This window comes from Haliaeetus albicilla, chromosome 9 (assembly GCF_947461875.1).
Source record: "Haliaeetus albicilla chromosome 9, bHalAlb1.1, whole genome shotgun sequence".
In the NCBI taxonomy this organism is placed as follows: Eukaryota; Metazoa; Chordata; class Aves; order Accipitriformes; family Accipitridae; genus Haliaeetus; species Haliaeetus albicilla.
The window spans coordinates 19,643,744-19,661,875 of record NC_091491.1 but is presented as its reverse complement, the minus strand read 5'-3'; the positions used below and the strand labels follow the sequence as shown (position 1 = coordinate 19,661,875).

Genomic DNA, 18,132 nt, shown 5'->3' with positions numbered 1-18,132 from the left:
TTCTTAATGAGTATAAAGCCCAATAGAAATAAAACAAATTTTTAATGTAGACATATTTTTATATGTCTTACACCACTCCAAAAACCATTCTTTTACCTTTTGCACAGAAATGGGTCATTACATTACAAGGTGTGCCTTCAGTGCAGTTCACCAGGTTTCTAGAAGATCTCCTTCTGTCTCTGGATTCACAAAGGATTTGAACCTGATGTACATTCATGTAACTTTGGTTCATGAGAACAAAATATACTAGCTCATGCCTTCAATGTACATGATTGTGTCATTAAAGATCACATCTGCAAGAAGCACTACTAAATCAGACAGCTTCAACAGGGCAACCATTCTGGCTCCTTCAAGATCATTTACAGATACCTCACCATAGTGAGGCATTTCTTCCATTTTCTGTTTTCAGAGGAGGTTTTCTGCTAAGTACTTAGAAAAAGAAAAATGTCATTTTAAATAACTTTTCTAGTGCAAATATTGCACAAACATAGCCTTTTCTGTACATTTTTACAGTTATTTTCCGCAATCTAACCACAAGGAATTGAATATACTGCTTTAACCTCTGCTAAGTATGGTTCTTCTACTTATTGACAGCTGGTGTTGATCATTTGAACTGGAAAACTTGCAGGAAGGAAGCACCTGAATTCAGCTCTGAGTGTTCTCCAAAAGTCTCCAGGAGTGTTTTATGATACTGTTCAATGTCTTTAATCAACTAGTTCATTACTGGCTGGCAGAAACTCTTTGTTGCTGTGAACTCACTCAACACAAAGTTATTTTGTTCATAGTACTGCCATTTCCTTTTCAAATTTGTAAGGTTACCGTGCATCCATCTCCTGCTGCTGTAGTCTGGCAGTCTTTTCTCTAAGCTTTTATTTTCCTAAAGGTGACTGTTTTAACAGGTCTCAGGTCTTTTATTTCTCAGGATCATTTTCTTCTTCATTCCTAATAATATCAGACCACCTAAATTATTTTCTGTAAGCCTTCCATACACTGCTGAAAATTTATGGCAAGATTTTAATTTTTATTTTTTTTTCTCCAAAGGCCACCCCCATAAGTTCTGGCTCAAGCCCACCACAGTAATGCAGGCATTTCAGGATACACCAAGTACATCCTTTCACAAGCTGATGCACCTTTCCATCCTTAAATTGAACCTAGCAAGTATCTATATAATTTACTTATTCAGTACCAAAGGTATTATATGCTGCTTCTTAGCAGGGATTATTTGTTCCAGTTAAATGCAATGTTAAACAAATCTTTGCAACTTCCCATTGGCTAAGAATATGTGCAGAGCTGCATCATATGTGCCTGTAAAGGACACTAAAACTCTACCCTCTACCCTAAAAATGAGGTGCTGTTGGAGTACTGTACTAAGAATTGGGGGAAAAAAAAACCAAACCAAACCACAAAAAACCAAACCTCATTTCTAGTTCTACCTCTACCACTGACTTTTTGTTGAATATTACTAACAAACCACACGAGCTCCCTCCATTTGTTTTTCAAGATATGACACCAGAATACAGCTATTTCATAAGAATATTGCAAGAACCAAATACTAGACATTCTTTCAGTGCTTTTGCCTTCTTCTTGGACTCCTTGTTGCCTCCCAGCTCTCTCCAACTCTGTCAGCATTCCCTATCTTACCCACCTAGAGGTTAAATACCTCAGATAACTATATGCCTATAGGCCTTCCCTGAATTCATCTGCAAAGCAATCCCTTTCTTTAGTGCTAAGTACCATGTAGTGGTCAGCAAGAGCAATTTCAGAATCAAAACATTAATGATGACATAATATAAACAATGAGAGAAATGCATTTAAAAGTGGCTTCAGGGAAGCAAGTTTAGAAGACAGTGGAGAGTGATAAGCATGCATTTTCTGACTACCTGCTTGGCAACAGGAATAAAATTTTTAAAACCACTGATGGGAGGAGATTGATAGACCAGCCAACAATAAGAACCATCTACCTATAAGTATTTTCTGTTGATTTTTTTTTTTTAATTGCTCTAAGTTCTAATTTGCTCTTAATTCTATGTAATTTGCCTCCCCAACTCCCAATGACATCCCTAATTACAAATGACTATAGCAGAAATGTTTGGACAGGCATGGAAAGCCTAACTCTTTTGTCTGTTGTCTTCATCACCAAGGACAACAGTCCCTGCTACAAGCTTTCACCTTCTCATGCCTTCCTTGCATTTCTTCTAAGCAACACAAAATTTTTGAGAAACACCACACAAATGATCTGCCAAAAATAGGTATCAGATAGTCTCTTTCATTACAAACTTAAACTAATCCCCTTTAAAACACAATCGGTACTTAGTGGATTGCTTCTCAATATTACCCATCCTTCTCATTGATGTCTTTGCAACTTGTGGAAAGACTGTCATTGATTTCTCTGGGATTTTGATCAGATTTTTCTTCTCTCATAATCACTAATTCTGTTCTTCCTGACACTCCTGAAATGCCTAGCATCATGCATCTTAAACATCCCTCCCTTCCTCTGTTTCTCCTGCCTCTATCTGCTTCTCTTCCCAAAGTTTATTATTCTATCACCTTTTTATATCACTTTTGTCACATTAATTGGTAAGCTTGTCTCCAAGAAGTTAATTAGCTCAAGGCACAGATCTTTCTGCTTACTCCCAATACTTAATCTCTGATCATATTTAGGTTTTATAATCCCTATCAAGCGTTTTATTAGCTTTTGCTTTTATTACTCCTATAATCAAGAAACACAATACATTGGACTTTTGTCTTGTATAACAGTTGGCCATTCTAAAAATATTACGTCTGTGGGTTTTTTACATTCTCTTCATTTAATACTTTTTCAGCCATTATAACATTAGTAATAAAGATAAGTACTTTATGCTTATGAACTTCATGCAGCAAGAACACAAGAGGAATACATGCCTTCCCACATTCCAAATATTTCTGCTAACACATATCACTTTGCATTTTCCACCACATGGGTGGGCAGACAGGTTTCACAAGAAGCCACATGCAGAATAGAAGTTGTAGCAATACCTGGGAAAAGTGCTTAACAGAACAAGTAATTATGTGTTCAAATTCTATTGAGCTGAAGTGGAATTCAGACCATAAAAAGTTTCTTCTTTGAAAATCTTGCTTCTGCCTTGCCCTTGACAAATGGAGCCCCTAATACACAGCAACATAAGCAGCACAGAATTTTTCTATTCTGAAGAGGTATTTCCATGTGGCCTCACCACCCTTTGAATTAAGGCATAGGGAAAAGCACCAAGTGTCAGTGTTAGCAGTCTCACACAGCTTGCTGCTGACGTGTGACCCAACAACTGCAACTGATATACACAATGCCTGCCAGTCACCCATACAGCACTGCGCACATTTGTGGAACAAGTAACAAATCACCATTTCCAGAAGCCCAGAGGGGACTCAGAATCACAGAGCTTACCAACGTGGGCAAGTGCATCTTACGCACTTAGATAATCTAGTAAGTGAAAGAATTATCCTTTTGCTATTAGACTTCAGAACGCTCCTCTGCCACAGGGAAGCAACATTCTCTATTCCACAGACAGAGGAGAGATGAATCTCTGTGTAACCATAAAGTGGCAAAGTTAAGAGGAAATCTCTACCTGAGCAGGGCACTGACTCTTGAGCTCCCGCCTGTCCAGCAGGAAACCCATCCCACAGATCATCAGTGCCTTTCAGATCCAGACCAGGAAAAAGCAGTGCTATTCTGCAAGCAAGAGGATCAAGGCCCACTGATGGCCCAAACTGCAGCACTGGGATACATTCCACATCAGGGGAGGTGCAGATTTGTAGTTAGTGGGCCTGGGCAGAGTCTAAACGTTTCTGATCCAACAGGAATCTTCCCTATTGTATGTTATTGTGTTTCCAATACCTGTCCCCTGCATCACCCTTGGCCCACTGGAGGCAGGCTGCAAGCCAAGCCCTCACTAGCTGTACACAAGCAACTGGAACACCACCTTACCAGGACTTAACTCCAGGGAGTACAGGCGCAGACAGGATTTGTTGCACTACCTGATGATACACTTCCCTGAAGTGCCAGTGGCCACATGCATTTCAAAACTGCCTCTCCTCCTCCTTGCATTTTAGTTGAGGGTATTTTACTTCCACTTTGAATAAAAAATAAAAATAAAATAAAAAAATCAGGAACAATGCGCCAATACAGAGTTTGGAAGGCAGCAATACAGTAGACTGAATACATAAAAAATGAGACCAGCTTTAAAACACAGACAAAAAAAGAAAAAACAAAGAGAAAAGTCTCAAAAATTATAAGGAAGGGTGAGCAAACTTGGTCTCTGTAGCTGGCACCAAGAAGCAGTCACGGCTTTTACCAATGCGAAAGACAATTAGATTCCAGCAGACTAACCAGAAAGTAATGATTATGATTGCTGATGCTGCAGACCGTGGCTGGCCTGCATTAGGTTAAGTAAGCTGGATGCAAGCCAGTATCATTGAACAAATGGCATGGCACATTCTGGAGGAATCTGAGAAGAGATTACTAATATCTTAAAGGTGACTTTTCACACATGCTATCCCAGCAAATCAGGCAATCCTCTTGGCTATAATGGACAAGATCAGCAGAGGCCAGTCTCTTGAAGTTATGCACTCTTCATACAAATAGGATTTGTTTTTTAATTTATAATAATTGACTGCACCTCATTTGAGCAAAGTACCCTAAGTGCTTTATTGGTTTATTTCACCCCTTCCCCCTGTTTTAAAGAAAACATAATCTAACTTTCCATTATTCATTATCATCCAGGCAAGCAGCAAGCTAAAAAAGAACTCTAATTTTTAGCCATATTGTCTATTAAAAAATGTAAAATGTTTCCTAAAAGGGCAGGTACATTAATTAAGGCTGCCTCAGAATAAATGAAAATTACTAAGAGCGCTTTGCTTTCCTGAATAAGTTTTCCATAGATTATTTATAATTGAATGAAACCAATTACAGCATTTGTAATGGAAACTGTATGTAAGTTAAACATTACCAGTTTTGCAGAAGCTGAAAACCATACCGCATGAACAGAAAAAGGTGTCTACATTTTTATGAAGGGAAAAGAGAAGGTATCATCTTTTCGGAAAAAAAAATTCCCCTAAGTAAAACAAGCAGTAAATCACCGGGTACTAATCTCGTCAGCATGGCCCAAAAGGGCCCTTCGTGTAGCAGAGAATGAGACCCCAGATTCCAAGAAGCCATCTCACAGCCGGAAATCCTGAAGGTGAGGATTGAACTCCTTTCTGTTTCTTTGGAGAAGGAAATACATCTTAATTAGGCTCAATTTTCTAAATAATGGTTATCCTTTGTAACTAATCAGTAAAGTTTTAAATCAGTATCAGACTAATGCTTGCTCAAATAGTGCAACATGCTCTGTCTTCAAAATATAATCTTACCCTGGTGACAGCTGAAAAAGCTAGAAGACTGAGAATAACACACTGGCATATAGTTTTTATCTTCAAACAGTCTGCTATCCTACAGAGCAGTCCCTAAAACAACACACAATCTTCTTCTGTGCACAGGGATTTCGTTAGTGAGAGAAAACAAAGATAACTTTGGGGAAAAAAGAATGAATGTAGTTTCAAACACAACAGCACTTTCTGAATTCATTCTGAATGGAAGAAGGAAAACATTTAAAGTTACTGCTAGGGAACTGAGAAAGACCCAAATAAAATTATTTGAATAATCATTAAAGAAAATCCTCAGCCTGAAAGACACTTAAGAAAAAATTCTACTTCTAAATCAGCTAAAAGCAATACACTCATTGAGTTCACCTGTAATTATCTGATATTCACCTGGATTATGAATTTTACCCTGCCAAAAAGCTAAGCTAGCACATATTAATTACAAGGCTAACAAATGCAATGCAGAGTTATGTTTTAGCATTTTGTAACATGCTGCATATATTGCAGGAAATACCTGTCAGACCATTTTTGCTGCTAGTAGTCAGAAAGCTTAACTTTATTCCTCATTACTTCTTTCTAATCAGTAATGAAGCCGTGGGATGATTTAAGAGGTATCTATCTATAGTCAGATAAAACTAATATATATAATAGCGTACTTTTGTTTTCATTTCCCTTCTAGACTCACATAAAAATAACATCTGAGTGAAAATTAGAGTAGATGCAAGAACGTTGCTCCTTATGTGTTCTAGGTTTAACACTTCTTTATAGGATACATTATGACACTACCAACTAGACATTAGCATGATGAAGACCTGCTGTTCTGCAATGCATGCAGGCTCCAATGCCTACTGTGTGCTATCCAAGAACCTGCACAATTTTTTCCTAATTTTTCATGTTTATCCATGAATGTCAGATAAACTAGCAGACACAAGTGTTGTTGATGAAAAGAAAAGGAGAACCTGTGGCAACATGAACTGAGATAACTACAAATATCAAGTGAAAATTTTATCAGATTACTAGAAGTGGTTGGGGGTTTTTATAATCTACATATTACACTGACTGTAGGTCTCTAGCTCTGTCAGCTGTTCTAAACTGAGGAAAGCTGTGACATTAGATATCTTGGAAGGTTACAAACATACAGGCATTTTTCTCCCAGTAAAATACTTCCTTAGTTTAGAATACCTTCTGCCATAGCTTCTTTCTGCAGACTCTTTGAAGTATTATTTTCTCTTACATAATATGGTGACCAGAGTTCGGCACCGGAATTAAATTTTTAGATCTGTGCATTTCCTTCTCATTCGTTCTCTGCAAGAATTCCTTTACTTTCAAGACAGGCAGATCTATCTGCATTTTTTAGATTAGTCTTTACCCTGCTTAAGGTCACACTGCTTCATTTTTTTTCCATTGACAGTCATGTTGAATTTCTGCATCATTAGTCATTTCAATAATTTCTGGTCTAATCTTCAACACCTTGAGAGAACACCTGCCAGTCATATGCTGCTATTATCTATAAGAGAGTTCTACCATCTTAGTTTTTTCCTCCTTAACCTACCACTTACAAAAACAGATCCACTTTAAGTGCATTTTTATCCTTTACTTACGTAAATGATGTCAAATAAGTTTGATTTTTTTTTTTTAATGCTCTTTTTCCAAATTTTGTATGACAGGTATACTCATTATAGAGCCATACCACCTTCCTGATGTCTCAGTCAACAAAAAAACAACGGGACTGTAAAATTATAAAAGTTAATTTCTTTGACTTTATTTAGAAACCTACTTTTCTAACCCCTTATACCAATTCCTGTGGAATGTTCCCACACACTATAAATACTCACACACCAGGGAAACACCGCTCCTAGAGTTAAAGGATCAGATGTTTTAGAGTATGAAAATACATTGTTGACATCAAGTATAATATACCCCAATTTTTGTTTAGAAAATTCTGCAGAGAAGCAAGAGCTATCTGCTTTACAGCACCGCTTCTCAAGGAACAAACTTCCCCCCAACCCTTTCATTTCAAAGCAGAGTCTACTGAACCCCAACATAATCATCTGTAATGTTTTCACAGACCACTAAACAACGATCTAGTTGAAGACTAAAAACTGATGCAAAGACAACACCAACTTGTGTTTAAATGTTTATTCATCAAATAATTGAAGTGGTAAATGGGAGTAGCAAATAATTAGAGAACACTTACTGTAGCGGAGAGCTGTGGTCCATTCAACTGTGCATGCAGGATGGCTTCATTGATGGAGTTCCGGATTCCCATCAGTGCAATTTCCAGATCATGTGAGGCAGCCATTTCATTAGTCAGATATTCCAGTGTGGAGATATACTCCCTCCATTGTGCATCCAGTTCTGACACACTGGCCAAACAGCCCCTCATTACATTTAGACAATATCCGACACAGGGTCTGATTAGCGTCAGGCCCTGGCAATGCGGGCAGTACTGCATCTTCACTAGAGCTTTGCTACATTCCTTCGTAAGAGCTACATGTTCAGTAGTATTTATCACTTCAGTGCCCAGACTGAGGGCCTGGCTGAGCATCCTACTTGCCCAAAGAGATTTTGACAGCTCTGTAACCATGTTTTTCGAATAGCGTCCAAAAGGATTTATGTCTTGCCTTGTAAGCCGTAGACACTCTGTATAGTCCTCTGATAAATCTGTAATTCCTGGGTTTATTAGCCGACTATACACCAGAGGAAAGAGACTGTCAAAGAACCGTAATACTGCACTTTCCACTGTAGTTTCTGCACCCAGAATGTAGAGAGAGATGTCTGTAAAAAGTTCTTTAACAGGCTCTGCTGCTTCTTTTGCCATAGGTCTGTAAGCTGTCTCAAACAGGGAACTTGTGCGGTTTTCAGCGAAGCGAAGCAAAGACTCAAAGGCCTCTAAAAAGGGTGCAGGGGAGAGAAAAAACTAGAGGTTAATAGCAAGCACCTGACATCTTAATCACAGGACTAATATTGTCCTGAACAGGAACATCAATAGTTACATGAAATCTGCAATATGAATACACTAATAGTTAATACAGCTTTCATCAGCAATATGATTAAAAAAGACACCTAAATCTTACATGTGCATAATAAAGACAACACATAATACACAAATATTTTCTTTAAAAAAGATGACTGTATTCTCACTAGTTAGACGCTGTCCCAAACTATAGAGGTCAGTGAAGGACTCACACAGACTCCAGTGAGCACAGCCAAGGTCTCTGCAAGATGGCTTTTGTAACTGACACTGCATTTAGGCAGTTCAACTAGATACATTTCCAAAACATCCCTCTAGCTCAATGAAAGCTTGTGAGATAACTGAACACAAACAGAAGTTGAAGCTTTTGTTTCACAGTGCTGTGAGTGGGTGGCTGAGAGGCACTTCTTGCAAAGTATAACTCAAGGATGAAGGAAAGATGCCATGTGAATAAATTCTTTCCCTGTTAACATCAGCTAGGTCTGGACACCAGCCAGAGTGGTTGGGCAGGACGACATCAAGTCTGCTATGAGCCAAAATCAAAATGAAATAATAAAGTCAGGAAAACAGTATCTCCTTTAACTATATCATTTCTGAGTGGCCTAAAAAAAATAAATAATAAAAATTAAGGAGTGCCATGGTTAACACATTTCAAATTGTAGAAGGCAAATATTATACGCGCAAAACACTGATTGCGGGTACTAGAATTCATAGACAGAGACAAGGAAGGGATCAGCTCCCAAGATTATTTTTAATGACACAGAAGACAGTAATCCACACCATTCCTACTGCTTTCTTTGGAAGCTCTACAATAAAAAGCCTCTGACATAAATCATTCTTGCACTCATCAGGTTGGCGAGTAGTTCCAGTCAAGGCAGGAGACCTATCATTTTATGCCTCCTGAGGACTGGCCAGATAATGGGTTTTCAGTCTAATCCTACTCTACATTCATCTGAACATCACCATGCGATTCACTGCAATGTAACACAAACCAAAGTTGCTCAAAGATCAGGTCAGCAAAGGAGCAGATACAATACTGTAAGTCAAGATTAGCATACACTGGCAAAGTTTTGTAGAAAAGCCTGCTCAGTGCCTTCCTCTATTACATCTCCCTGGGCAACTAACTTCTTTGTTAGGATAAGCATTACAATCCCTTTACCACAAAGTAAAAAGCGATTTAACTAGACAGATAATACAACAAATCGTATTGTACGTTAAATCATCAGTATTTTACACACACGTGCGCTGTATCCTTCTTCCAGAGAATCACTTCAGCATTCCCACGGGTATTACAGCAACTAATACTCTGGAAGTGCTTATAAAATCCTAGAAATTAAGAATTCAGATACACTTCAGTTGAAAAAGAAGAAAGTCCATTCTCAGGCAGAGAAACATCTTGCCAAGTTTCAAACTGAGGCAGACTTTTACAGCTGACAAAAATTCTGAAAATTGGATTTATGATGGAAATATTGACACAACCTAAACTGAGTGCAGTTAGCTGTGTGCTACTGCACACTTTATTAAAAGTTTTTTTGTTTGCCACATCAAATTTCTAGAGGAAACCTAAACCATTTTTGTTTATCATACTAAAAAGGCAATGGAAATATTCAAAACATGAAAACAGTGTTTTAAGTTTCCTCCTTCAACTACACATGCTCCCTTATGGATATTCAGCTTATCATTAGATTATGGGAGCAGGGACTGTCTCCTACAATGCCAACAGTCTTACGCTGTTGCTTTACCTTCCACATCCATAAAGACAGAACTGCAGACTTTATCCTCCTTATCTGAAAACTAAATGAAATGCATTTATGAATGTGCAAGTATCCTTATTGTGCCAAGAAATAACAGCCCCAGTAAAAGATGAGAGCAAAACAATCAATGACAACGTACATCCCAAGAAAACAGATGTCGCCAGCTTCCTGGGATACTAGGTTGTAGACTAGAAACCATGTAGCATTTTATTTTCAAGCCTCTTAAACTGTGAAAATTCTGCATTCAATTAAATAAAATTCTGCATTCTTCTGAGACAAGTATGAAATCAAAATAGCATCATTTATTTTTCATTGTGTAAGAGTAAAATTGTGATGGTATATAGCTTCATTCCTCCTGCAAAAAGAGCCCTAACATCAAAAATATGGTACAAAAAAAACATTTCTGCTGGTTGTAGATGTGCTGCAAACACCCATAAGGTATCATTTGCTTCCTTATCACCACTGGTCAGACTCAAAAAATTACTCATGCTTGCAGGCACTCTACCAATGATTGGCTGGTTTGAGAAGGAAATATGTAGGTCTTTTTTCATTGTTAGGGCATTAAGAGATGTTTGAGACAATCAAATTACTGATCAGCTAGATGTTCTTAGACCTTTAATTAGCTCCATGCAGTTGAACAATTCTGTAACAATGGACAGCTTGCATTCTGGTTGTACAGAGCAGGCAACCTTAGCAACCTTAAAAGTGATTAATTATATGCTTTTAATACACCTTATATGGTACTTTGTACAGAGTTTCTAAATCCCAAGGAAGGTTTACTGCTATCTGAAAAAGCGGGTGCTCATCTGTGCAGTCAAATACAGCAAACTTTAGACATTTATGAACTTGCAAAAAGCTGAATTCTAAGCCTAAGCATACACTGGGATAAACATTTGATCCTCTTTCACAGCCTTTGGCTACACCCCCCCTCCCCCCCCAGCAACATACAATGTACTATAAATTGCAAATATATTGATCCTGAACAGAAATAAGCCATAGCCAAAATCATCCAGTTTGATGGAAACATTATGTATCTTTTGTCTTTCTTTCATATTAAAATAAATAGGAAGGTGAAGAACAAGGTTTGTTCTCATGTTCCTCAAAAGCCCCTTTTTGGTTTAAGACTAGAAGGCGAGTAGCACAATAGTCAGCTTTGGATTTTGAACTAACGCACTGGTAACTACTTAAAGTCAGGCAACTTCACCTTCCATGGGCGGAATTTTGTTCAAACTGTTTATCATGCACTCACAAAACACCTGACAACACCACTGATGTGTCTATGACAGTCAAACACAGCTGATCAAATACAGCTCACCTCTGGAAACTTCACATCTGAACTGCTGGTGTTTGAAAATTAGCTTCTGGAGACAAGCCCCGTTATGACAAGATGCCACACTGGTTTTGCTACTCCGCCAGCAGCACAGGGCCTGCCAGGACAAGCAGCTAACCAGTTTGCACGCCGGGTTTCTAGACTGGTCCTAGCATTCACGTACACTAAAAAATTGTATTATGCTCAGTCTATCACACACAGATGGAAAAACATTGCTTTGCATGTATAGCACCCATGTTTATTCATCATGAGCACAGCACAGCTTGGTTTTGAGTGATAGCTTCCTTCCAACAAATACATCCATCCTGACACAGAAGATGTTTTACTTCTCTTAAACCAGCCAGCAGCTACATTTCATATACCTAATGCAATAAAAATCACAAAGGATTCCTGACTTATCTCACACCAGCTTTTGCACCGGTGTAACACCACTAACAACTTCACCAGGTTTTAATCCTAATTTAAGCCCACTGTATGTCAGAAGCAGCTGCAGAATGTAAGTGTTTCTGCTGAAGAAATCTGCCAAAGGATAGTGCTACAGGGAGAAACAGACTTAGAAGGCATGTATCAGTCTGCCCAACACTGGTGTACCAGCATTTTCCAAGTATTTCCTCTATTTTTTTCACCACCTGGAGATCTATTTGGGGAAAGAACAAGTAGATTTTAAGTAACAGTACAGGCAGAGAAAAAATATCTAATATTGTAACTACAGCTTTGACTAGTTCCTCGTGTCATGTAAACACTGCATTCAATGACTTACGCTAACTCACTTCAGCAGGAATAGCTTCTTGTGTTTTTAAATTGCTGTCATCTCCATTTTAGTGCAGTCTGGTGCAACAGCTCTCCAAGTTTGTATCCAGGCCACCACCTCTTCTGCAGCCTTATCCTTAGGACAAGAATCAAAGGTTCAAAACTGCCACACATCAATTTGCCACTCTTTCTGCCACAAAAATCTTTCTAAGGAATTGTTTATTTTTTCAGGCTCCCAGACTCATGGCAACATAGTCTCAAGGAAAGACCTCAACAGAACTATTCACTGAAGCCATGACAAGTCTGCGCACACATAGTAGTACGAGAGCTTGCATTCAGGATTGCTTTCATCTTATAAACCCTAGATTTCTTACAGTGCATGACAGTCAGCAGATGTGGTCTCAGGGAATGCACACAGATGGGGAGTTCTCCAAGAAAATCTGGATCCACGTATGATAGCCATACATAGAGAAAGTTCATTTATTTCCCTCTCTTATACTAGACCTTCACAAGCTATTGAGATCCTTATTCCATAAGCAACTACAGGGTTCAGATAGGGAGCATTAGGAGATGCTAAGCAACTTCCATGTTGCTGAATTATGAATCGGTCCAAATCCATGTTCTTTTCTTTTCACAGGTCCAATACAGGCATGGGAACCATTTTCCCAAAATAAAGTCAATCTAAGCACCAGACACCTCTGTGCAGAGGACCATTTCTGTTGCGCAGTAGCTGAGGCTCAGATAAGAGTGGCCTACTGTTTGAACCCCTGTGTCTTCAAAGACCAAAGCTATAAAACTGAGTGCAAATCACAACACGCATATCTGACAGGAAAGTTAACGTCATTGCCATTATGCTTCTGTGTTCTGAGTGTGACTCAAAGCTGGCGCCTTGCCCACAGAACTGACAAGGTAAGACCACCCTGCTAATGCAGAGGCTCTCCACTACATTAATAATTCCTTATACTCTTGTCGTGGTTTAACCCCAGCCAGCAACTAAGCACCACGCAGCCGCTCACTCACTCCCCCCCATCCAGTGGGATGGGGGAGAAAATCAGGAAAAGAAGTAAAACTCCTGGGTTGAGATAAGAACGATTTAATAGAACAGAAAAGAAGAGACTAATAATGATAATGATAACACTAATAAAATGACAACAGTAGTAATAAAAGGATTGAAATGTACAAATGATGCGCAGGGCAATTGCTCACCACCCGCCGACCCACACCCAGCCAGTCCCCGAGCGGCGAAAAAACCCTGCCCCCCCCCTTCCCAGTTCCTAAACTAGATGGGATGTCACATGGTATGGAATACACTGTTGGCCAGTTTGGGTCAGGTGCCCTGGCTGGGCATGAGAAGCTGAAAAATCCTTGACTATAGTCTAAACACTACTGAGCAACAACTGAAAACATCAGTGTTATCAACATTCTTCACATACTGAACTCAAAACATAGCACTGTACCAGCTACTAGGAAGACAGTTAACTACATCCCAGCTGAAACCAGGACAACTCTGCAATAATTGAATGTGTGCTGAACTTAAATTTTAAAAAATCCACAAACTTTAAAAAAAAAAAGAAAAAAGAAAAAAGGAAACCATATTATAAACATTACTGAAAAGATTTAACAATGCTCAATAAACCAAAAGTAGAAGCAAACACTGAAACAATCTATACAGAAATAACATCTGTGTATATTTTAGATTTGAGTGTAATCGTGAAAGAAGAATGACAAATTTAAGTAGGCCCTTTATTTGTTTGGTCTCTTAGGACCACACTAATATTTGGCTCCTTTCCCTTCAACATCTTGCATTTATTACAGAGTTACAGGACGAATGAAAGCTACAGTTTGTTAGAACAATAGCTTCCTTTTAATACTTTCAAGTCCGTTAAATCTTCTGCATCTTTATGGCTTGCCAAAATAAAGGACAACATACTAATATTTTGCAGCAGTAGAATTTAAGTACATACTATTTGCAACTCGATGCATAAAGAACAATGTACACAGAAAATCACACCCAGATACAGATCTATGTGACACACAAATAAAATTCGGAGTTCTACTTTTTTTGATATGCAATGATCTCTGAATGTATTTAAAAGAATAAGAACAAAGAATGCTCTAAAAGCATAATTAAACAAGATGAACAGGTGGGGATTTTTTTAGATTTTTTTTTAAGTAATCTTAAGTGCAAAACAAATTGTGTCATATTTGCAAAGAAATCCATTCATTCATTAAGCTGCTTTTGAAAAAAAACTTCTTATAACTTTCAGCTTCATTTCTATTTTGTGACATTTTGCTAGTAGCAAAGAGTGTCAAGCATTGGAAGTTTCCTTCTTATTTATCCTGAATCACTCTGCTGAACATAGGGCCAAAGCTCTTTAATACCCACTTTTTCATGTGATTTACTGGTTTTAGAACAGCAGTTGTCCTATACATAAACACAGTTGCTCTTGATGAAGCTGATGAGAAATAATACGCTAATAAACATAGCAGCAGTCTCATGGAAGAATTATGTCCACCACATCGTAGTTGACACTACCCCAACATTTGCAGAAAACATTGCAAGCTTGCTCCAAAACATTTTGGGTCACAGAAAAAACTGAAAGCTCTCAGAAGCAGGGCCAAGTAGAAGCATCTCTTGCTTTCTACTCAACTCTTGTAGCTGCTTTTAACAAGGCAGAGTGCAAAACAGATTCAAAAGCAAGAAAGCAAAGTCAGTTTTGGAAAGGGGGGAAAGGAAAATTTGAATTTGCTCACTTCGACAGCAAGGAGAGAGTATGATGTCTTTAGAGCTAATCAATCCTTCAGAATATAGATCAGACAGGAGAAAACAAAACAAAACAAAACACACCAGCTTTCCATTACTGCACGTGGAGCAAGGTCTTTACTTAACAGTCCCTCTGTGAGTTTGTCTACATTGATAACCTCAGATAACTACCCCATCATGTACTTGTTGATAGAAACTTCTGCCTAAGTTGAAAAGTAAAAAGTCTGTGCCCCCTCCTCTGTCCATACCTAACAGCTATGGACAACACTGATTAACTGGAAATCAATGAGTAGGATTATTCACAAGCCACTACTATCATCCTTAAACCTCTGCTCAGTTTCAAGTGTAATTTAAGAGTATTTTTAACTTAAGAATACTTACGAAAAGTTGCAAGGGCTTTAAAAAATTCTAGCAGTGAAACTTCCAGAGCAGAAGAATAACTGGTCTTTCCTTAGTAGTATCTCCTGTGCTGGGAGGTTGGACAGCAGTTTACCACATGTAACACTGGACATGAGAAAGCCTGGTGCAATTTGAGTTTCAGAGCAGCAGACCCGTTATTATAATTTGGTAATGTCAGCAAAGAAAAGGCACTTAGGAAAACCAATTTCCAAATGGTCTGTTGGAAGACTGACTTCCAATAACAGCAATAGGAACCAAGACCATTAGGTACCACCTGAAAACTTCTATCTTGGCATGAAAATGAATCTTGTTTGTTGTCTTCATATGCACAAACCTGTTCTTTCAGCCTTGGCACAGCTGTGCAATTATATAGGAAACAACCACCCCCTCAGACTGCTGCTCCAGCCAGCACACCCACACCCTTTTCTGAATCAAACAGTCCTACAGTACACTTTCTTCTTCATTTTCTTCTGCTTTTTTGTAAACTTAAACAGCTTCTTTACTATACAGTCTTGTACAGGGAGAAGGGCAGGAAATATGCAGCTCATATTTTGGTGAGATTGATGAACATTGAAACCATTAACTTTAGGTTATTTTGGTGAGTATTTGATTCTGGAAGCATCAATAACAGAAATAACATCACCAAGCCTAAAATAGGCTCACTGCTTCATAGGCTGGTTATCCAAAGGGGAAAAAAAGGCAGTAGACACACAAGCCTAGGAGATACCTTAGTAGCCACAGAACAGTCCAGTGATAAATAGCAGTCTTTTGTTCTGCTCTGATAATTTTGCCATGAAATCAAATAATGATTTCGGGAGACAGTGTGGTGGGGAATATATCCAAACTACTGGAATTAGTAACCACAGTGCACACATTTTTCAGACTTAGTGGCCTCGGCTTTATCATTAACAAAGCAACAATATATAAAAAAGTTGCAACTAAGAACTAGCCGAAAAAGACAGACTAGAGAAAGCTCTGCAGTCTGCTGTACCAAACCCTATCCACCCTTTTTAAAGAATATGGAAGAGTTTATAGAAAATAATTAAGTTGCTATGCTTCACAAAATCAGTAACAGTTTGCTAACTTGATTTTGAGCTGCTCACAATTTATTTCACCTTCAAACTTTCTGTGAATACAATGAATGAGCTGGTAATTAAATTTAGCTGTTTATTATTTCTGTATACTGCATTTCAGTACAGTTGTACAGTACTTTATACACTGTAATTATAGGGTGCAATTACTTACTCCTTTTTAAAGTGAGCAGTTTCAACTAAAACTAAATCAGTTGACCAGCAGAAAGCTGGAGACCAGATGTGTTATTAACCTTTTATGACACTACTGGGCTTTTGCTGATAGATAGATAAATAAAGCAAGTAGTTCTTTGAGAATATTTGTGCAGTAGAAGGCTGATGGACATCTAGCATCACCATGGTAAGATGATCTAAAAGAGCAGTAAAAGCCCTGAGGACTATGGCTGGACTTTTTATAAAGCTGTGGCTATCAGTATTATTCTCCTTCTGTCAAAACAGAATTCCAAAAGATGATTCATATAATTCATATCTGCCAAGTTCAAACCTGTCAGCTATTACTTAATAATATCAATTCACAGTTTTAACAGGAGTTGGGCCAAAATAACTGAAGAAAGAATTACAGCTGTGCTTCAACAACATTAGCTATGCCTTTAATTTGCTTTCCAAGAACAATTAATTTATAAAAGCGGTTCTTACAATCTACAAAGGAAAAAAAACACAAGCAGTTATGTAACTGTAGGTATCTAGGCTCTTCACATAACTATAACTATCTTTGAACTTCTTAGGAGCTTTAACAGCCATCAGACTAGGAGCAGAAATGATGTTATCTGATTTATTTGATCAATCACTAACACAGACAGTGATGACTGGAAGCCACAGCTACAGCAAGTAGTACACAGTTCCCAAGATGGATTGCAACAAAGCACTTGTAAAATAGCTTTGAATGACAGCTCCATAACTATCAACATTTCTTTAAGGATAGATCCACAGAAACAGTCTAAATTGCTTAAATTAGGTGTTATTTAACTATTCTAATAAACAAAGGTTTTGCCACATAAAAAAAGCATCCACTTTTACTTTTTCAGGCTAAAACCCTGTGCACAGTTGCAAAGATCTATAGTCAACTGAAAAGTCATCATTCTTCCTTAGAAAACAAAAAAAACTTTCCAGTAAAAATAAACAACAGCTTGAATGATGTTTTCTTAAAAATCAATGATGAGTCATCACTTTATGGGATGAGGTAAACCCCCTGGTATGTTTTCTAGTTAGGTTCTTGCTGTGGGGTGGGTTTTGGGGGTTGAGGTTTGAGGGGGGAGGGGAGGGCATAATTGTGTATTGTTGTAAAAACATAGTCAGCCCCAAAAGGTGTGCTGGCCCAACAATCCAAGACTTGCATGGTGTTAGACAGGATTTATACTGGGCTCTAAAAAGTGGATTGCCCTCAGTTTGGTTTCTTCAGAATAGATACTTTGTATATATGGCTGCAATTCCTTTGAATGAGCAGAACCTCCACTGCCAAAGTATTTTTCTTTCCACTTTTTCTACCCATTTTCAATACACAACAGTTTTGAGAAGTGTACTGTTCTGTTAATAATCAAACTCACATGGTTGTTAACAAAATACACAGTGAAAGATGGAGCTCAAGGTACCGTTAGGGCATGCTTATACCTGAGGCTAGCCAGGGAGGTAACTGGTCCTGGTGACTATACACGTTAAGCACTGACACACAAAAATGTTAC

The 18,132-nt window shown here is 38.2% G+C and overlaps 1 protein-coding gene across 3 annotated transcripts in view; it reads right to left on the bottom strand.

Moving 5' to 3' along the window:
* Nucleotides 1–18,132, bottom strand: part of LOC104325614 (glypican-5-like) — a 423,584-nt gene that overhangs the window by 321,709 nt on the left and 83,743 nt on the right. For all 3 annotated transcript variants that reach the window (XM_069792021.1, XM_069792019.1, XM_069792020.1), the window contains one exon: nucleotides 7,589–8,283. In XM_069792021.1, coding sequence (XP_069648122.1) covers nucleotides 7,589–8,283 — 695 coding nt within the window. The remainder of the gene's footprint in view (nucleotides 1–7,588; nucleotides 8,284–18,132) is intronic.